The sequence below is a fragment of the Rhincodon typus genome, chromosome 32 (genome assembly GCF_021869965.1).
Source record: "Rhincodon typus isolate 14 chromosome 32, sRhiTyp1.1, whole genome shotgun sequence".
Classification (NCBI taxonomy): Eukaryota; Metazoa; Chordata; class Chondrichthyes; order Orectolobiformes; family Rhincodontidae; genus Rhincodon; species Rhincodon typus.
Window position 1 is genome coordinate 8,441,506 of NC_063363.1, and position 22,459 is coordinate 8,463,964.

The window sequence follows — 22,459 nt, forward strand, 5'->3', positions numbered from 1 at the left end:
AAAGTTCAGAGAGTGCATGTGTCACTCATTGAAGCCTGAGGATTGTGTTTGATGTGGAGTGGGGTAAGGGTCATACTGAGCTATATTCCTTTTATTGATGAACAGAAATGGTTGTAAACAAAGTTGCTGAGGCTGGCTCAGGAATATTCTGGTGTCATTGCTGCACATAGTGACACTGTGAGACCCGGCTGTCAAGCTTTGTGACATTCTGAGGTTGTGAAAGGTGCTATAAAAATACAACTTCTTTCATTTATTTACAGGACTAAGCCATCAAGGAGCATATCCTATTTTAACTTGAAACAGAAGGGATCTTTAAAAGCATTTATTTTTAAATCCAGTACTCTGTGCAATTTCTCTACATTGCTAATTGCCATCATGACAATTACAGAACAATGCCCCTTCTAAATGTTCCTGAATTGACATCTCACACTACTGCCAGAGTCCACTTACAGAATAGCTGTTTGAACTCCAGTTGACATTGAATGCTGACAAGATTCTGAATTAGAGATAACAAGGTGTGGAGCTGGATGAACACAGCAGGCCAAGCAGCATCAGAGGAGCAGGAAGGCTGACGTTTCGGGCCTAGACCCTTCTTCAGAAATGGGGGAGGGGAAGGAGGTTCCTCTTTGACCTGTCTGTCTCCTCTCCACCTATCTTCTCCTCTATCCATCTTCTATCCGCCACCCCTCTCTCTCTATTTATTTCAGAACCCCCATCCCCTCCCCCATTTCTGAAGAAGGGTCTAGGCCTGAAACGTCAGCCTTCCTGCTCCTCTGATGCTGCTTGGCCTGCTGTGTTCATCCAGCTCTACACCTTGCTATCTCAGATTCTCCAGCATCTGCAGTTCCTACTGTCTCTGAAACAAGATTCTGAATTAGCTTTATTTTCCCATCCTTGTCTCTAGGGAGTAGATTCCACATCACGTCATATGGAGCCTTGTACATATCCGATGTACAAAAGGAAGACGCACTGTCTACATACAGGTGTATCACCAGACATAAATACAGTGGGGAAACGCGCCAAAGCAATGGAGCTCGTCTCTCAGTTTCCGGTAAGTGTGGGCCTTGCAGTTAACATCTGAGTCTAGTATCTTGTCTTTCACACTGAATATTCCTAAACTCTCAGGATTGTACTGATGCTTCCAGACACTATGCATGAACTTTCAGGTGTGGGAGAGGATGCAGACGAGAGTTATCAGAATGGGATCAGGGACTTCAGTTACACAGAGATAATAGGGCTGTTCAGATTCTTTCTTTCTAGTTTGAGATGGCCCAGTTGGCTTGCTTTTTTATAGTTTTCTCAACTTTTCTTTGAGAACAGCTACCAAGAGATGTTACTCCTCCACACAAGAGGTAGAAAGTGAGATTTAGGAGCTTTCTCTTTGTAGGCTAGAATCTTCTTTGTAGGCTAGGAGTTAGGAAGGAAAATGTGCTAGAAAGTTTGAAAAACATGAGGATAGATAAGTCCCCTGGGCCAGACAGGATATACCCAAGGTTACTATGGGAAGCGAGGGAAGAAATTGCTGCCCCTTTGGTGATGATCTTTGCGTCCTCACTGTCCACTGGAGTAGTACCAGATGATTGGAGGGTGGCAAATGTTATTCCCTTGTTCAAGAAAGGGAATAGGGATAATCCTGAGAATTACAGATCGGTCAGTCTTACTTCTGTGGTGGGCAAATTATTGGAGAGGATTCTGAGAGATAGTATACATGATTATTTGGAAAAGTACAGTTTGATTAGAAATAGTCAGCATGGCTTTGTGAGGGGCAGGTCATGCCTCACAAGCCTTATTGAATTCTTTGAGGATGTGATAAAACACATTGATGAAGGCAGAGCAGTGGATGTGGTGTATATGGATTTTAACAAAGCATTTGAAAAGGTTCCCCATGGTCAGCCCATTCAGAAAGTAAGGGGGCATGGGATTCAGAGAAATTTGGCTGTCTGGATTCAAAACTGGCTATCCAATAGATGACAGAGGGTGGTAGTAGATGGAAAGTATTCAGCCTGGAGCTCGGTGACCAGTGGTGTTCCGCAGGGATCTGTTCTGGGACCTCTGCTCTTTGTGACCTTTATAAATGACTTGGATGAGGAAGTGGAAGGGTGGGTTAGTAAGTTTGCCGATGACACGAAGGTTGGTGGAGTTGTGGACAGTGTGGAGGTGTTTTGTAGGTTGCAACGGGACATTGACAGGATGCAGAGCTGGGCAAAGAAGTTGCAGATGGAATTCAACCCGGAAAGGTGTGAAGTGATTGATTTTGGAGGGTCGAATTTGAATGCACAATATAGGGTTAATTGCAGGACTCTTGGCAGTGTGGAGGAACAGAGGGATCTTGGGATCCATGTCCATAGATCCCACAAAGTTACCACCCAAGTTGATTGGGTTGTGAAGAAGCCATATGGTGTGTTGGCTTTCATTGGCAGGGGAATTGAGTTTAAGAGCCGCGAGGTTATGCTGCAGCTCTGTAAAACTCTGGTTAGACCACACTTGGAAAATTTTGTTCAGTTCTGGTCGCCTCATTATCGGAAGGATGTGGAAGCTTTAGAGTGGGTGCAGAGGAGATTTACCAGGATGCTGCCTGGACTGGAGGGCAGGTCTCATGAGGAAAGGTTGAGGGAGTTCGGGCTTTTTTTCTTTGGAGCGAAGAAGGATGAGAGGTGACTTGATAGAGATGTATAAGATGATGAGAGGCATAGATAGAGTGGATAGCCAGAGACTTTTTCCCAAGGCAGAAATGACTATCACGAGGGGGCATAATCATGAGGTGATTGGAGGAAAGTATAGGGGAGATTTCAGAGGTAGGTTCTTTACACAGAGAGTGGTGGGTGTGTGGAATGCGCTGCCGGCAGTGGTAGTAGTGCCAGATACATTAGGGACATTTAAGTGACCTTTGGATAGGGACATGGATGATAGTATAATGTAGGGTATGCAGGGTAGTTTGATCTTAGAGTAGGATAATAGGTCGGCACAACATCGTGGGCCGAAGGGCCTGAACTGTGCTGTACTATCCCATGTTCTATGTTCTATGTTCTCCTGTATTGCCCAAACACAAGGCTGTAAACCATCAACCCAGGGACTAACCACAAAGCTACTGTGTTGAGCACTAGTGAATCTGCACAACTGATCCTGACACAGGCACACACGCGCACACCCACGCACACACAGACACACACACAGACACACACACACAGACACACACACACAAACACAGACACAGACACACACACACACAGACACACACGCAGAGACACACACAGAGACACACAAACACAGACACACACATATGCAGACACACACACATGCAGACACATACACACACACAGAGACACACACAGGCAGACACAGAGACACACACACATGCAGACACACACACACACACACACAGACACAGATACACACACAGTGTAGTCCACAATGCGTTGCATCACTCATTTTCACACTGCAATATCTTCCTCCACAGTTTATTTAGTTTAAAGCAGTACTTTCTCCCATTTTTAGTTCACAGTCCAAAACTAAAATTAAGTGATCGTTACAGAACCTAGAGTTTTACTCTTTCTCAGTGACGTAAAGCTCAAATGATGTAAAGCACAGAGAGAGGCCACTCAGCCCAACATGTCTGTGTGAGGGTTAGTGCTCCAAACAAACCTCTCCTCGTGTTAATCATTTAATATCAAAGTATTCTTCTAATTGTTTCTTCCTCATTCGTTTATCTAACTTTAGAACTGGAATTAGAATTAGGTTTAATTGTCATTGGTACTCAAGTACAGGGATATAGGAGCACAGTGAAAATTTTACAATGTTGCCATTCATGACACCATCTTAGGTACAAAATACCTAGGTACAAAATTTTAGTTAAAATGTAGAAAAATAGAGAAATAAGCTAGAAGTTCAACATTACAGTTCTTCTCAGTATGAAATAGTAAATGAGAGATAAAGTTAGAAATTCCAAATTGCAGTCCTTTAGCCGTAGACCTGCAGTTGCTCCATGCTGGACATTGCCATGAATTAATCTTTGCTGTGTATCTCATAGGGAATGGTAGCATAGTGATTATGCTGTTGGAAAAATAATCCAGAGCCTAGACTAAGAATGCAGAGACATGAGTGTAAATCCCATTGAAGTAGAATAGATTAGATCGAATGAAGAGTTTGTATCATTTGGGAACTATGTAACTACTGACTTGCCATTAAAAACCTTTCAGATTCACTCATTCCCTTCAGACAAGGACCCAGTCTGGCCTTTGTAGACCCCAGTCAATCCACAACTGTGTGACAGACTCTCAACTGTCCTTAAGAGTGGCTGAGCTAACAGGCTACGAACCTGTGGTAATTAGGGATGGGCAATAAATGTTGACCTTGCCAGCGGTGCCCACACCCTGTGAATGATTCAAAAGAAAACTAGCCCCTGTGGTAGTGAGTTTCACACCTGAGTCAATTAAGTTATATTCTTCTACAAAAGGCCTGGTGGGGCAGGGGAGTGGAGGCATTGTGATGTGATACTTTAAAGGCAGAGATTTTAATCTGATGTGAATTGTTACTTTCTGCCAATAGGATCTAATGTCTTATGCTATGACTTGAGGGTAGTTTGAAGCAGCAGAAATGGGAATGAGATGTATTGCACTTATTTCCCAGTGAATGTTATGCGTAATTAGTTTCAATTCAAATTAGTATAGAATAGCCTTTACTGTCACGTGTGCTCGAATGAGGAGCGTGAAAAGTTTGTTACGTTGCCACTTTGGTGCCATCTTAGGTACAGGGTACCTGTGTACAGAATATTTAAGTGTTTGTTACAGAATTGAAAGAGTTAAAAAAAAGTCTAGCATCAGAATACAACGTTTTAAAAATTACTCAAATTACTCAAGGTCCAGAATAAGAATAAAAGATATCTTTAAAAAGTACTCAAATTACAGTCTGTGCCCACCAGGCTTCAGAACTCGAGATCTTGCTGCCTCCTCATGCTGACCTCCGGCCTGCTTCTGGGACTCATCTCCCAGGCCGGCCTGGACTCAGACTGCCTCCTACGCCAGATTCTGGCCCGCGATTTGCTTCCAGACTCTCTGGGGAGTGACAATCTTGTGCATTTGTAGAAAAGGAGAGCGCTCTGTATTTTTAACAGGAGATTCTGATCAGGGCTTCTTCCAGAAATACATAGGCATATTTCCGATCTGGCAGTTCTCTTGCTTATTTTTATTCACACGTAGGATTTGGGTGTCGCTGCCTGGGCCAGCATTTATTGTTTGGGGGGTTGTGTCTGGAATGGGGGAAGAGGGGAGCAAAACAGGGCTGTCGGGTCCCAGGAGAGGGAACGGTTCTTAGCTCAGGGAACTGGGATGTGAGTGATCGAGATGTAGTGTAGTTGGGGATGTGAGAATTAAGTACGGAATCAGCTGAACAGTCACTCAGGAGTTAGACTACACATTTAATGGTCTGATGTTTCCCAAGCACTAGTGGGAGACAAAGGCATAGTGGTATTATTTTTAGGCTATTAATCCTGGGGACGTAGGTTCGAATCGTGCCGTGGCAAATGGTGGAATTTGAATTAATTTTCAATTTTAAAAAAATCTGGAAGAGCCTAATGATTTACCATGAATCCACTGTCAATTGTCAGAAAAACCCATTTGGTTCACTTAATGTCCTTAAATGCCATCCTTACCCAGTCTGGCCTATATGCAACTCTAGACCCACAGCAATGTGGGTTGACTGTTAACTGCCCTCTGGGTAATTAGGACAGGCAATAAATGCTGGTCCAGCCAGAGATGCCCTCATCTTGTGAATGAATTAAAAAAATGTTGCTTGATTTCATCAGAACCTTCCAAATTCTCTGAGTAAAATGGATGCTCACGAAGGATTCTAAGGGTACAGGATTTGCCAAGCAGGATCTTCAGTTTTCTTAGCAATTTCTTCAGATTGTGCTATGATGGCGATCCCACATGGCCCTCGTGTACAATTCCCATCTAACCCCGGAACCATGAGTGATGGCCATCAGAAATTCCAGGCCATTGTTTTACCAAACCTTGTGTGGGATTTGTACCTTCATGTTCAAGACAGGAACATGACATGTTGGCAGCTGCTGATTTCCAAAGTCTTTTTTTAAATTTTTAAATATAGCATCTGCAACATGCTAGCAGCACGGTTTTGAAAATCTTAACGGCAAAATACATAAATCTCAACCCTTCCCCGTCCAGTTAAAACAAAAGCAAAGAAGAAACAGCTATCAAAAAGCCTCAGTGTGTGTCAGTGATTTTGTAGCACCTTAGGAATAAATCCCAAATCCAGCACACTTTTCTTCTGGGATCACACCTCACACTAACTTGCGGCCTCAGATCCTTGTGAATTGCTCCTGGTGGGAAGAACATCAACAGTGAAGTCCAGTTGCTGTGAAACTTAAGCAGGAATAGAATTGAAACAGAGGATTGCAGGTGCTGTCACTTTAAGGAGAGCTTGCAGACAACAAGGGACTGCCCAATCACTTCTGCTTCTGGGGAAGCAAAATACTGCACTTAGGGCTGGGAAGAAGAGTCTATCGAGTAACAGCTGGGACTGGAGGGAGATGCTGAATAGGCTGGGGCTTTTTTCACTGGAATGTTAGAGGCTGAGACGTGACCTTGTAGAGTTTTATAAAATCATGAGGGGCATGGATAGAGTCAAGGACTTTTTCTCAGGGTAGGGGAGTCCAAAAGTAGAGGGCATAGGTTTAAGGTGAGAGGGGAAAGATTTAAAAAGGACTTAAGGGGAAACTTCTTCACACAGAGGGTGGTACATGTATGGAGTGATCTGCCAGAGGAACTGGTGGAGGGGGATACAGTTACAACATTTAAAAGGCATCTGGATGGGTATATGAATAGGAAGGGTTCAGAGGGATATGGGCCAAATACTGGCAAATGGGACTAGGTCAGATTGGGATGTCTGGTCGACGCAGATGAGTTGGACCAAAAGGTCTATTTCCATGCTATATGACTCAATGACTCTATAACAGCCAGAATAAAAAAACTATTTTTCCACTAAACAAAACTGAAAGAACTGCAGATGCTGCCAGACCTGCTGGGCTTTTCCAGCAACTTTGTTTTTGTTCCTTTTTTTCCACTGTTTACTTTCACTTTTCCAACTCCACAGCCATTTTCCTACCAAATTACAGTTTGCTGGGATGTAAGAGCTGAAACTGTCAAAAACACAGAGCTTGATAAAACTACTAACCAGACCTAACAATAACCTCTGTCCATCTGGAAGTCTAGAAAAGTTGAAATAAACTGTTCAAATGTTCAGGTAGCGTCCCTGCAAAAAAGCACATATTTCTGAATAGAAAAGCAAGCCATTAAAGTTGCAATCAGCAATGAAGGCCCTTTCAGACTGAATATGTCAGGTCTATCCACAACTGTTGTTAGCATCTAGAAAAAATATGGTCAACTCTCAAAGATCAATTATGGCTGAAGTTCAACTTCAGAATTTTCTGTATGTGTTTTTTCATCAACAGGATGTGGGTGTCGCTGGCTAGGCCAACATTTATTGCCCACCCTTAATTGCCCAGAAGGCAGATAAGAGTCAACCACATTGCTGTGGGTCTGGAGTTACATGTAGACCAGACCAGGTAAAGATGGCAGTTTCCTTCCCGAAAGGGCTTTAGCGAACCAGAATTTTTTTCCTGACAATTGGCAATGGATTCATAGTCATCATTAGACTGTTAATTACATATCTTCACTGAATTCAAATTCCACCATTCCATGAAGGGATTTGAACCCAGGTCCCCAGAACATTACCCGGATCTCTAGATTGACCGTCCAATGATAATACCATGTCGCTTCCTCTTGGTATCACAACTAGAAGCAGTGATTACTCCTATTGTGACTAGAAGTTTGTCTAAGACATAGCACAACGAAAACATCCCAAAACATAAGTTCTGAAAATGTACAGCAGCCTCCAACAAATATTGCCATAACTGAGGCTGGATGGATGTGCAGCCATCGATACATTTCAGAGAGTTGTAAATGTATTGCTATTGGTCAGTATAATGTTCTTTTGTTTTGCTGTCATGTAGCGTTTGATTCTTTAAGGGTGAACGTTTAGTTTGATAGAAGGGGGCTATTGTGATGTGATAACATTACACCTTTAAGGGGCATATCTTAAACTGTTTCAATCATTGTCTACTTTGACAAGATCTGATGTATTAGTTCCATGACTTTGACAGCAGTATGAAGTAGCAGTGATGGGGATAAGATGTATTATACTTAGATCCTAGTGGACATTACCTGTGTTCAGTTTTATCTTCAAATAAAGAACCAACAATATTACTTCACCAATCTCTATGTGTAATTGGTACGTTGAGGTAATGGAGAGTGTAACTGGGTGGAGGAGTCAGGGAAATAAAATGTGAATTATACAATAAACATGTCAAAAAAAGCTAATTAATGGGGTAATACCTTTTTGTACTTTATCATCACATTTTACAGAGATAAGGCCTTAAATTGGAAGAAGTCCAAGGTCATGATGTATTCTCTCAATGGGTGTTCATGCAGTACAGAGAGACCTTAATGTAGTCTGTCAGAATGAAGGGCCATGCTGTCTCTCCACATGGGCTCTTTTCTAGTGATACAGTAGGGGGCTGGTGTTAAACAGTGAGGCAGAATCCAACAGAAATGTTTAATGATTCAGACAGAGCTGTGTTTGATTTGAGGTTACCCTGTATACGACACCGATTAAGTCCTCTCTCTCCTTCCACCAATAAAAACAAATGGAACCTTGGTGAATCTCCCATGAAGTTTCACACAGTGGGTCGGAGGATGTTCTGTTTTTGAATAAGAGCACATTATGTTGAAAATGTGACTAAGCTTTTGTGGCCCTAACAAAGCATGAAATACAGCACCCCACCTGCTCAACTTCAGAACACGGAGTCTCTCCCTGCACTTTCTAATGCTACTCAGAAGGGTCAATTTGCCCCTCCAATCTCCCAAGTGAACCTTTACCACTCTACCCCCTCCCTGTAGCTTCTCAATTTCTTCCTGCTCTACCAGTATCTGATCCAATAAACGTCTTTGTGCATTCTATCCCCCTCTTTGATACATGAGGTACTTTCTTGCCTGGATTATTGGTGAAATTAATAGTTAGTAATTGTTTTTGTGGGTGCCTTGCTCATTTTAAGCATTGGCTTTGAAATCAGGAATCGCCATGCCCCAAAGCTGTTGGCTTGTACGATCATATGGCTTAGGAGAGAATTGTTTTCCTGATTTTGTGCGCAATAATTAGAATGTACGAAAAATGAGGCAGTTGTGCTGTAGGCACAGAAACCCACTTTCCTGCATGTGCAGTATTTTCAGGTACAGCTGTGCAATCTTTTTCCCTCTGAGATGGCTATGCTTTGAGTTTGTACTGAAACAAAACACTAATATTTTGACAAATAAAGCTACTAGCAAGCCTCAGATAGTTTTATTGCTGTAATAACAATCCTCACCATAAAATAAATATTCAAAACACAATTAAAAATGTATTTTCTATTTCGGCTTGATCTGTGTTCTACCCTATTCTCTTTCTTTTTTGGAGAGAAAGGTTTCCACTGCAGCAGTGTTGGTAACTAAATGGAAGGCACAGACTGAAGATAATTGACAAAAAAAATTCAGGGGAGAAAAGAGGAGAGCTTTTTCATGCATCAGGTTGCTATGATTTGCAATGCATTGCATGAAAGGGAGATTAGAAGCAGATTCAATAATAATTTTCAAAATGAATTGAATATTTGCTTACAGAGATGTGTGTACAGCTACAGAACAAGTGTGCAGCAGGGAGACTGATTGTGTAATTGCTTCAAAGAGTCAACACTGGTACAATAGGCTGAATGGTCCATTACTGTGCAGAAAATCATATGATTTTATAATTATTTCCACCTAGAACTGTTCTCCTGCTTCCTCCCCATAAAGATGTTACCAGGGTTGGAATGTTTGAGCTATAGGGAGAGGCTGAATAGGCTGGGGCTATTTTCCCTGGAGCGTTGGAGGCTGAGGGGTGACCTTATAGAGGTTTATAAAATCATGAAGGACATGGATAGGGTGAATAGACAAGGTCCTTTCTCCAGGGTACGGGAGTCCAAAACTAGAGGGCGTAGGTTTACGCCGAGAGGGGAAAGATATAAAAAGGATCTAAGGGGTAACTTTCTCACGCAGAGAGCGGTGTGTATATTGGAATGAGTTGCCAGAGGAAGTGCTGGAGGCTGGTATAATGACAACATTTAAAAGGTATTTGGATGGGTGTACGAATAGGAAAGGTTTAGGGGGATATGGGCCAAATGCTGGCAAATGGGGACTAGGTTTATTTAAGATATCTGGTTGGCATGGACGAGTTGGACGGAAGGGTCAGTTTCCTTATTTTATATCTCTATGACTCTATAACTCTGCACATTGTTCCTTTTCAAATAACTGACTCACCCTCTTTCAAGTACCTTGATTGAACCCACCTCCATCACAAGCTGAGGCAGTGCTTTTTAGACCCTAACTGCATGCTGCTTTAAATTTGTGCCACTTTGTTACTGTTTTCAATTTTGTCCCTTTTCCTTGGCTCTGGATTCTCCCCAGGTGGTAGAGTCCATTTCAAAACAGCAAAATAATTAGCGATTAGCTGCTGTCAGGGCCAATTTTGAGGCCCATCGGTTGTGAAAACTCAAAGTATGAAGCATGGTGGATAAATTTACTGATCATTCGTAGCTCAGGAACTAACCCCAGCTTGATGAATAAAATAATCCCCAATTGCTCAAAGTTTAAAATGTTATGGACTTTGTCACATTAAAACGATACACGCCAACAGTCAAGAAAAATCCTCTCAGCTCCAATCATGGACACGGTTAATTAATTTTCAAGTTAAAACAAGTATGACCTCTGGTGGAGCATCCTCCAATACTGCTGTTCACTGAGAAATGTTTGTAACATTCACTCATGGTTGGTCCAGCATTAGTTGCCCATCTCTAGTTGCCCTTGAGAAGGTGGTGGTCAGCTGCCTTCTTCAACCATTGTCGTCCATTTGCTGTAGTTACACTCTCTGTGCTGTTAGGGAGGGAATTCCAGGACTTTGACCCAGTGACACTGAAGAAATGGCGATATATTTCCAAGTCAAGATGTGAGTGGCCTAGAAGGGAACTTGCAGGTGATGGTGTTTCCATATATCTGCTGTCCTTGTCCTTCTAAATGAAGTGGTCGTGGGTTTGGAAGGGGCTGTGTAAGGAGCTTTGGTGAATTTCTGTGGAACATTGCATTTTAGTTATGTTGTTGATTCGACACCATCCTGCAGAATGCTTTGACAAAGGAGTGATACAGCTTGGCAACTAACTTTAAAGTTTGGAATTTGGAAACCTTTGTAGTTAGTGCTGGGTTTTGAGGGGAACAATAAAATATATACATTAAACAAATGGCAGATGTTTGGATATTCAGCTTTGAGTGAGTTAAACATTGGATCAATCCCAATCCTTAATTCCATTCAAGGAAATGGAACACCTTCATACTCACTGTGTCACCAATTATTTTGCCCATCCTTTCTTCCCTCCTCCTTTTTTCCCTCCTGTTCATTATCCTTTACTGTAATCATCAATGAAATTGAAGTCGTAAAAAGTTTTGAGTGATGAAAGCTGATTAATCCCCCTTCTACCTACCACTTACATCTACTTGGCTTCTACCTGCAGATCCAATGGAATCAGCACCTACAGTGTTGGACAGTTTTCAATCCAAAGAAGTTAAAACTGGAGAAACCATGGAGCTTCCATGCATCGCTTCAGGTTATCCAAACCCTGTGATTCGCTGGCTTAAAGACAACAGGCCGTTGCCAGTCGATAGCCGATGGACAAAGCGTATTACAGGCCTGACGATCAACAACCTACATGTGGAGGACAGCGGGATGTACATCTGCGAAGTGACAAACACCTTCGGCTCAGCGGAAGTTACCGAAATCATTAAAGTCATAGGTAAGATCTTCTCAGCTTTCTCTGCAGGCCACATGGTAAATGACCAGCAAAGAAGATTAAGAGGTGCCCTTCAAAATTGTGAATAGTACTGACAGAGTAAAGAAGGATATTGTATTTCCACTAGCTGGTATGTCAGTAACTAGAGGGTCAGAATTTCAACCTTGTCAGCAAGAGAGCTAGGAATGAGATGAGGAGAAACATTTTTGCTCTGAGATGTTCGGATTTGGAATGTGCTGCCTGGGAGAATGCTGGAGGGGGATTCCATAGGAGGTTTTAAAGGAGAGCTGGATATATATTGAAAATGATGAATTTAGAGGAATACAGAGAAAGGGCTGGAGAATGGGACTAGCTGGGTAGATGTTTCGGGAGCCGGTACAGACGTGATAGCCTCCTTCTGTGCTGTAAAATTCTGTGATTTTGCACTTCTGTGATGGGAATCAGAGGAAAACTCTCTGGTGGCTAGAGAGATACCTGTCAAAAGAGTCAAAGGAAGATGGTTGTGGTTGTGAAGGTCAGTCATCTCAGCTCCAGGACTTCCTCAGGGTAGTGTCCTTGACCCAATCATCTTCAGCTGCTTCATCAATAACCTTCCCTCCAACATAAGGTCAGAAATGGAAACGCTCGCTAATGATTGCGTAATGTTCAGCACCATTCGCAACTCCTCAAACACTCAAGCAGTCCATGTCCAAATGCAGCATGATCTGGACAATATCCAGGATTGTACAGACAGGTGGCAAGTAACACTCTCACAGTGTAAGTATCAGGCAGTGACTATCACCATCAAGAGACAACCTGATCATTGCCCTTTGGCATTCAATGGCATTGCCTTTCCCATTGAATTCCCCACTTTTCTCATCCTGAGGGTTCGATTGACCAGAAACTGAACTGAACCAGCTGCATAAACACAGCGGCTATAAGAGCAGGTCAGAGACTCGGAATCCTGCAGCAAGAAACTTGCCTACTGACTCCCCAAAGCCTGTCCATCATCTACAAGTCACAAGTCAAGAGTGTGATGGAATACTTGTACTTGCCTGATGGACACAGCTCCAACAAAACTCAAGAAACTTGACACCATCCATGATAAAGCAGCCTCTTTGACGAGCACCCTACTCACAAATGTTCAGTCTTTCCACCATCGATGCTGAGTAGCAGTGGGTATAACAGAGTGAGAGATGCGCTGTAGAAATTCACCAAAGCTCCTCAGACAGCACCTTCCAAACTCACAATCACTTCAAGTGAGAAGAACATTGACAGCAGTTACATGGGAACACCACCACCTGCGATTTCCTTTCCAAGCCACGCACCATCCTGACTTGGAAATGCATTGCCTTTCGTTCAGTGTCTCTGGGTCAGAATTGTAGAACACTGTCACCAGTGGCATTGTGGGCCCACTTAACCAACTGGACTGTGGCGGTTCAAGAAGGCAGGAAAAGGTGCAGAGGAGATTTACCAGGATGTTGCCTGGAATGGAGAGAAGGTCTTACGAGGAAAGGTTGAGAGAGCTAGGGCTTTTCTCTTTAGAATGACTAAGGATGAGAGGTGACTTGGTAGAGGTGTACAAAATGATCAGAGGTATAGATAGAGTGGACAGCCAGAGACTTTTTCCTAGGGTGGAGGTAGCTATTACGAGGGGGCATAGGTTTAAAGTGAGTGGAGGTAAGATATAGGGGAGACGTCAGAGGTAAGTTCTTTACTCAGAGAGTGGTAGGGATGTGGAATGTATTGCCGGAGAGGGTAGTGGAGTCGGCCTCATTAGGGGCATTTGAGCGGCTATTAGATAGGCATATGGATGATAGTATAACGTAGGGGTGGAGGTTAGATAGACCTTAGGTTTAGGGTAAAAGTTTGGCACAACATTGTGGGCCGAAAGGCCTGTACTGTGCTGTACTGTTCTATGTTCTATGTTCTATGTTCTAAGGCAGCTCGCTGCCAACCTCTCAAGGTCAAATAGGGATAGGCAATAAATGCTGGCCCAGCCAGTGATAACCACAGTCCCAGAAAGAATAGCAAAACATAAATCTCTGTCCTTCTGTCTAACGTTTGAGTTTAATAAGTATATCAGAAATCCGGTGTTTGGGTGTTTTTTTTTCGCCCAAGGTGTCACATCCACTAAAAACTTAGGCCTATACCCCTTGTGTGTTCGGACTGTTCTTAACATTCACTTTGAGACACTGAGGGGGAATTTATCCACCTTCATTAGCCTGAGGGGTCAGTGCATTCATGGGTTTCACTCTTCACTTTCAGAATCAGACCCACCCAAGTGCTGAGTTCTGAGGAAGGGTCACTGAACCCGAAACGTTAACTCTGATTTCTCTCCACAGATGCTGCCAGACCTGCTGAGCTTTTCCAGAAATTTCTGTTCTTGTTCCATCCAAATTTTGGATTGCTTCATTTGTCCAAACGCTGGACCCTTCCATCTCCCAATTGGCAGACTTGACAATCTTATCAACATCGCTGCATAATTTGGAAAAGCACAATATTTTGTTTTCAAAGTGCAAATGCAGTGCAATCTGAAAGGAAGCAGGCAAAGATGCAGCTTGGACTTCCTTAAGCAGTTATCACGGGCCAACAGCAATCACATTGAAATAAAACTGACAAACATTTGGATATCAGCAATGAATCAATGGGTAGGAATTTTCAACAAAGTTAATTTACAAACCTTCAGGCTTTTTGTTTGAGAACATGTTAGCACTCTTTGGAAGGAAAGGTTCATCCATTTTGCAAAATCTACCATTAGCCAAAAAAAAACACATGTCTATTACTAGATTTTGGCTCTGATACTTACAGGAAGGGAACAGGACTATGGGAGGAGATCAATTTAATACGTTCCATCCAACCTGGGGGCAAAATTAACACGCTGCCCCCACATCCCCTCCCCTATTTCTTTTATCATTTCAATAAGGGAGGCAGAGGTGTGTTAGTGAGGCAGAACACAATGCAATATGTAGGAGATGAATTTTTAAATAAGTGGTTTAATATTTTATTTTAACAAATATGAGCAATTTGCTGGGACATCAGTGCAGGACACCGGCATCAACATGATCCCTTTATTGCTGGTGGATCATCCGCCAGTGCTGACGTGCCGAGTGCTCCAGAATTATGTGATGCGTTCTACAAAAGGAAGGTGGATTTCTCATCCTGACAGCTCGTGGTATTGTGCCTATGACATGTGAAAGTGAATGTTGCATTGGCTGTCATGATAATGTGAGCGATTACAGTAGATTGGAAAGCATTGTGCTGCACCACCAGGTAGTCATTGACATTGAAAGGGTCAGTGCTTTATGTTGGAAGACAGGAATAATGTAGCGATCATGGGTGGGTCAGCATGACTGCGTTTACCTGTGAGACAAAGTAGAACGTGAAGAGATTCTGGTGCACCAGAAAAAAACCAGCAGCACCCAGGAAAGCTGAGTGGTCTGTGTCTGTGCCATAAATTCATCGTAGAATTCCTGCAGTGTGGAAGCAGGCTGTTCAGCCCATTGGGTCCACACCGAACGTCCAAAGAGTATCCCTACGAGACCTACCCCATCCCTGTAACCCTGCATTGCCCATGGCTAATCCATCGAACCTGCACATCTTTGGATAGCGGGAGGAAACCGAAACACCTGGCAGAAACGGGGATAATGTGCAAACCATACACAGACAATTGTCTGAGGGTGGAATTGAACCCCCCATGTAGTTCTCGATGTAGTTTTATGTCACTGGACTTTGATTGCTACTAAATGCATTAATCTAATTTGTAGAAATGAGATGCTCATTACAGAAAAGGAAACCAAATAGTTTAAATGTACTCACACTTGTTAGATTTTCTGACACACTCACTAGACTTGCCCACTGTTGGATTACATTATTTACCTTTTATGTTCCTATCACTTCAATTTTCTCCATCAACAACTCCTTACTGTTGCACAGAAACTTTTCCCAGCTATTGAACAAAGGCAGAGAGTGTTTCCCACTAATCTGCAAGGCTGTGTTTCCCTTGGCTACCAAAAAGGATAAGTACAAATTCCTGAAGGAGACAGGGTGCAGGGAAAGAGGATGGCTATGGCGCCAATAAGATTGGTATGTAAAAGAGCTAGGACAGATTTATAGGGCTGAATAGCCTCCTTCCATGCGTTGTTCAATGATGAGTTTATTTATATTCCTTCACGAATGTTGGATTTCAACCTAGGGTGTACATTCAGAAAATGGCACCTGTATGTGTGTGAGACACTGATATGTTCAACTGCTATACTCAACTTAAGTCATAATCTTTGCTTTGTATTTCTGCTCCTTTTGCAGATCCACTGAGGGTAACAGTGACTCCAAAGAAACTGAAAACTGGAATTGGCAGCACTGTCATTCTGTCGTGTAACGTGATGGGTTCTCCTGAGTATGTCATCAGGTGGTACAGGGACACTGAGCTCATCGTTCCCGATGGTTACATCTCTGTCCGAGGGATCAATAACGACACATTGCTGATCACATCTGCCCAGAAGAGTCACTCGGGAGCCTACCAGTGCTTCGCCAGCAGGAAATCCCAAACTGCACAGGACTTCTCCATCATCGTGTTAGAAGGTACAGACTTCTCAAAAAGAAGCCAAGGCACAATGATCAAACATTTTTCTTTAATTAAGTTACCCAGCCTCTAATTGCCCTTCTTGAGCTCCCTTCTTGAAACCACCACAGTCCATGTGGTTAAAATTGAATCAGAGATAGTAGGAACTGCAGATGCTGGAGAATCCGAGACAACAAGGTGCAGGGCTGGATGAACACAGCAGGCCAAGCAGTATCATAGGAGCAGAGAGGCTGACGTTTCGGGCCTAGACCCTTCATCAGAAACGTAACCCTATGATGCTGCTTGGCCTGCTGTGTTCCCTATGATGCTGCTTGGCCTGCTGTGTTCATCCAGCCCTGCACCTTGTTGTCACAGTCCATGTGGTTGTGGGTACACCCACAATTCCGCCAGGGAGAGATTTCCAAGATGTTGTCCCAGTGACAGGGAAGGAACATGAGCGTTATTCCAAATCAGGATGGTGTGTGTAACTCTGAGAGGAGCTTGCAGATGTTGCTGTTCCCATCATCAACCATTGGCATTCAGCAAATCCCCTCAAAATATATTCAGAAGGTAGATCAGACCCTCACTTCTTTATTTTAAAAGCAAGTGTAAGGCATTGAGTTCCAGATGCAATTCGATTGGTCAAACTACTTGAAGTTAAACAAAACACACATTATTTTTACACTACAGTTAAAATACAGACAAAATAAAAAAAATCAAAGAATTGACTTAGCTGCAACTTCTTTCAAAATGCTTAACAAAATAATAGATGCATTAACCACTATTAATAACTGTTCTAATATCGTAACATTCCCATAAATACACCCTTGGCAAAGGCAAGTTCAATAAAATAAATTTTCTCACATGGAGTTCTCCAGTCCGGGAGGAAAAACATCATGAGAAAGCTGTGCGAGAGAGAGGCAGTAGCAGGGACAGATGTCCTACTGTTTCTAAACTCAGCTTCAAGACCCCAGCAACAACTGCTACTGAAAAACTAAAATTAAAAACCCTGGTTCTGTGGGAGCTTGACCACACCCATTCAGGTTGCTTCTATTGTTCTCACCTTTATAAAAATAATCCCAAGGCCTCCCAATCTGTTTACTTTATGGGCTTCGAAGCAGACCAGTTGGCAGCTCTGATTTCAACTTCCCTTCACAAAAAAAATCACCAGGACAAAATACCCCTCTTAAAGCCATAGCATCATCACACCACATCCCATCCAACCCAGGATGCGTTTGAGCATGTTCAGCGAGAGGTTCAGAATTGAAGACAAGGGGATAGCACCTTTCCGAACATTACAGGCATATGTGGTGTGGGAAATCAGACACCTTGTATTGGCATTGTAAAAATGCATTTCAGAAAATAGGCATAGCCCACTGCTCTCACCCCCAATTGGTGGAAACTGGCCAAGGCAGGGAATAGAATGGTGATGTAGTTGGGGATGGGGTATGCAGTTGTTGATCCTGAAATGGAACTGGGAGGTTATGCTGCTTCTCTTTCTCCCTGATCTGGCTGACAAAAATTGGAAATTTTGGACACATCAAGGTCATCGGCTAGATGTTTTTCTGTGAATGAGACGCAGGATGATGTTACTTGTGCCAGATGGCCATTCTTAACATTGAGCAGAGCCAGCCTTCCCAAACAGGCTGAACTGTGTAGACAGGGCAAGGGCTCAGGAGGGACAGGGTGAGTGAGGAAGAGGGTGGAGTAGGATGCAGGAGGTAAATTTATTTATTTTCTGTGAGGGGTCACAATATCTGCAGAACTGTTGAATCACTTACCAGAGCCTTTTCTCTGATGCTTTGTCTCACAGTCAGACTGTCAATAAGCCTGTAAGAGACATGCTGATGATATCATCACCTGAATATATAAAGATCTCATACTCCGTCCTACCCCAGGACCACTTGAAGCATGACCCTCTACTGGAAGCATGTTCCTCTGTTGTATTGTAACATTTTTAGGACCCACTGGGGTAGCATACTGTAAATTGAGCCCCACTCAATTTCCATACTGAATGTTAAAGTTTTTTTAAGGTAAGCGCAGTGCACCAATTTACCTGACTTCCCTACCAAGTTGATAGAAAGTACAGACCAGGTTTCTGTACTGACCAAGAATTATTATATATTGCAAGTAATTATATTATAGCCACAAATAAACAGATAAAAATTATTTGTATAAAACACAACTAACTAAATCTCTAATCTCCTTATAATTTCCTCCTTACACACACAGACACAGATAAACAAATAGGAAAAATAGGCTATTGGCAGAGGTAGAAGACATTGATAGTCAGTTTCATGGTCTTTGCTTCCCTGATTCCAGTTTTGTAATGACCCTGCTTTGGCTACTCAGGCCCATAGTGTTCAGTTGTCTTTCACTGGAAGCTTCCAATTATTTGAAGGAAGTACAGAGCAACTTATTCACGTGTAAAATGTCTCTAATTTCAAAAGGCACAGTTCACAGCAACTGCTGCAGAAAAGTGAACTGGTTTTCTTAAAATTAAATTGAGTTTCTTACTGCAGAGAACAGGCAGCTTCTGCTGGGGAGACCAATAGCACACTCTTATGTGTCTTTCTCTCTCTCTCTTATAACTTATTTCCTGTTCCAAACTGCTCAGCTAACTGAGAACGAATCAGCTTCACTGGTAAATAATCCCTTGGCTCCTGATAGTCTTCACATTGTAAGAACCCACAATCACACAAAAACAAGTTCACAATAGGTATCAAATTCCTTCCTGTGAAATTATGCAGCCGTCTGGTAAATCCACTTTTTTAGCAACAGTTCTTTTTTCTTCCTTGCAGTCTACAGTTTTTAAAGACACAAAATTAAAATACATGGTTCTTACAATAGCGTAAAATTAGCCCACCACTAATATGCCTGAAGAATGTAACAGTTAATTGTAATAAACATCTGTTGGACTCTTCAATACCACGATATCCCGTGCCTAGTTTCTTTGTTATGGGAGATAACATAAACATTGCTACATTAGATAATACACCATGTTACAGGGCGAACCCACACCATTTTCCCTTCACAGGTGTTAAGATAACTCACCCAGGAGTATTCATGGTAATACAAAGTCTCATACTCTCCCCGAAATCCATTTGTCAGAACAAACAGGAAAGGTTTTGTTCTGAGTTTTGATAAAAAAATTTCAATGAGCGTGATTGGACACTGAATGTCATGAACTCATTTCTGTAGATTTTCCTAAAGGCTGCTCCGTTCATGAAGAAGGGGCAACAAATTTATCCATTCCTTTGATTTACTTTAGCTCTCTGTTACCCTTCCCTGCAGATGGAACACCCCGGATCATTTCATCCTTCAGTGAAAAAGTGGTGAACCCGGGTGAGCAGTTCTTCCTCATGTGCACTGCCAAGGGTGCCCCTCCGCCTACCCTCACCTGGACACTGGACGATGAGTTGATCATCAGAGATAGTAGCCACCGGACTAACCAGTACACGCTGACAGATGGCACCGCCGTTAGCCACATGAATGTCACCAACCCACAGATCAAAGATGGAGGGGTTTACCGCTGCGCAGCAAGAAACCTGGTCGGCAGCGCCGAATATCAAGCGCGAATAAACGTAAGAGGTGCCTGTCTACTTTTCAATATCCGATAGGATAATTTCTGTTGTGAAGTGTGTTGTGTTAACTGGATATTTCATTCCAAGCTCATGTTTGTTTGATCTTTCTCCAAAGAGCTGCATTCCCTCCTTAAACAAATAATCATGTGAATGCATTCCTGTCTTTGGTGATGGGATAATTTCCTCCCATGTTCACTTTGGGGTCTCATTTCCTTCCCTGCTCAGCTCCCAGGGCTGTGGACGATACACCTCATGATCTGAGTCAGGCACTGTCTTTGCTGTTGAGTGTCATCAACTGGAAACGTGTATGATGCTTAGAATTGTCGGCAAAGAAATGAACCTAACCTCTAGAGAAATGGTGACATTCAAACTGAGAGCTTGGGAGACATGATTTTGCTGAGGGTGTTTCAATCTATTGCTGGATGTGAACTCAGAATCCACTTCTTCTTACAGAGAGAGTTATGCATCTTTACCATCTCCTAGTTCTGAGTGCTGGGAGGAAGGAATTAAATCCCAGTAGTTGGCACAATAGACCCCTGTTTGAATGCTCCATTCCTAAGGCTACTTTTATGATCTAAAAGCCCGTATGTATCTCGAAAGGCTTTCCTTAGATTAGAACCAGACATGGCAGCAAAAGACTGACCCTATTTATTTTTGCTGGAACAATCGAAGGTATCCATTACCCAAAACACCTTGCCTTTTCTACGGCCTGTAACAGGCACTCGTGAGAGAGATAGGAAACCTTTAGCTTGTCACCACTTACAGTAATATAGCACCTAGAATAAATGAACACAAATTAAGCCTGGTTAAGAATGACTGGCATGAATTTTCATTGTGGACTCTTCCATTCACCTGTGAAGTTGACATTAGGACATTACATTTGACACAGCCATTGATTAAAGAAACTTTCAACCAAAATGCACAGTTACCTATAGCCTTAAAACCGAGGATTAATTTTCACCTACAACTAGAGTGATGACACGGTGCTATAGAAATGGATTATCACTGCACCCAATTCATATGTGTAACACAAGCCCAATGGGGTCAACTTTTGGTCACTAATGTCCCAAAGCTGAAAGGTATAAGAGTGACGTCCAACCCAAAATTAGGTCAGCAGATATCGCATGCATCCCTTGCAATTGCAGAAAACCCAGCTGTTAGACCCATTCTCTATGTAACCCCTGCTTTAGGAAGCCTGGTGAAAACCTGTGTGCCAAGGAGGCAATACAGGCCTCAGGCTTGTTCTGGTCAGCTTGAGCCATGTGGTTTCAGGCCCAGGGACTGACCACAGTAGAAAAGGTGAGTTGTTCCATTTAGAATAATCCATGTCGAGCTCAGAGGGCCTTCCTTTTAGCTGTACAGGCTCCTCTCCTGTAGTCACTTTTCTAAGGATTTCCACTGTTCATTGGGCTGTGAATGTTACTGGAACCAGCTTCACAAGCCACTGGTCTGGAGTTTTTCAAATCAAATTTGACAAGCCTGCGGTTTGAATTTTAATTTTTGTTAATGTTGTGTACACTATATGCTTGGGTTCCCCTCCACCTCCTTTATGGTTTATCGCACACAGTCATGTTTTAGCAAGCAGCGCATTAACAGAGGCAGTGTCCCATTTTGATGCCTTAAATGGAATTTTAATTTAATTTTGCTTGAAGTTTTGATTTTTTTTCCCCTGACTATGGTACTGGGGAAGTGTGATTACTTCAAACATGTTCGGGGGATCATTATCTTGGATCTTTCAAGGGTAATTGCATTCCTGAGAGGTGCAAGTTAATTCCTCAATTGCAATGGACTAATTAATGCTTCCAACCTGCCAACTGCAATAAACTGACAGGCCAAATTTCCTTGTAGCTTTTTGATAATTATTACTAAAACAAATGAACAACACAACAATTGGATCTTGGAAGGCCCAAATTTTCTTTGTTGAACTTAATGAGGGGTCTCCCAGTGATTACGTTTGATCAGTAAAATCACCAACTCCCTGACGACCCGAAGGAATCCAGTCGCAATGCACTTACTGTCCCTGCATTGAGCTGCTTCGTTCTTGCAATCTGGTCTTCTCTCAATGTCTTCCATCACTTGTTCACTGCTCAAGAAAAGTTGTCACTTAATACACCTCCCTGCAGTGCATTTATAACTTGCACTACACCACACTCATCATTGATGACAGCATTATGTTGGTATCGCTGTGATGTCACACAATGACAGCATTACGTTGCTATCGCTGTGATGTCACACAGTGACAGTATTACGTTGCTATCGCTGTGATGTCACACAGTGACAGCATTACGTTGCTATCGCTGTGATGTCAGACAATGACAGCACTATGTTGCTATCGCTGTGATGTCACACAGTGACAGCATTATGTTGCTATCGCTGTGATGTCAGACAATGACAGCATTACGTTGCTATCGCTGT

General features: G+C 42.6%; 1 protein-coding gene across 1 annotated transcript in view; it reads left to right on the forward strand.

The window, feature by feature from the left end:
• The window catches only part of LOC109913024 (Down syndrome cell adhesion molecule-like protein 1 homolog), a 554,371-nt gene that overhangs the window by 329,461 nt on the left and 202,451 nt on the right, over positions 1-22,459 (forward strand). Inside the window, exons 5-8 of the mRNA XM_048615473.1 lie at positions 909-1,051; positions 11,645-11,923; positions 16,205-16,480; positions 19,755-20,051. Of these exons, the coding sequence (XP_048471430.1) occupies positions 909-1,051; positions 11,645-11,923; positions 16,205-16,480; positions 19,755-20,051 (995 nt within the window). The remainder of the gene's footprint in view (positions 1-908; positions 1,052-11,644; positions 11,924-16,204; positions 16,481-19,754; positions 20,052-22,459) is intronic.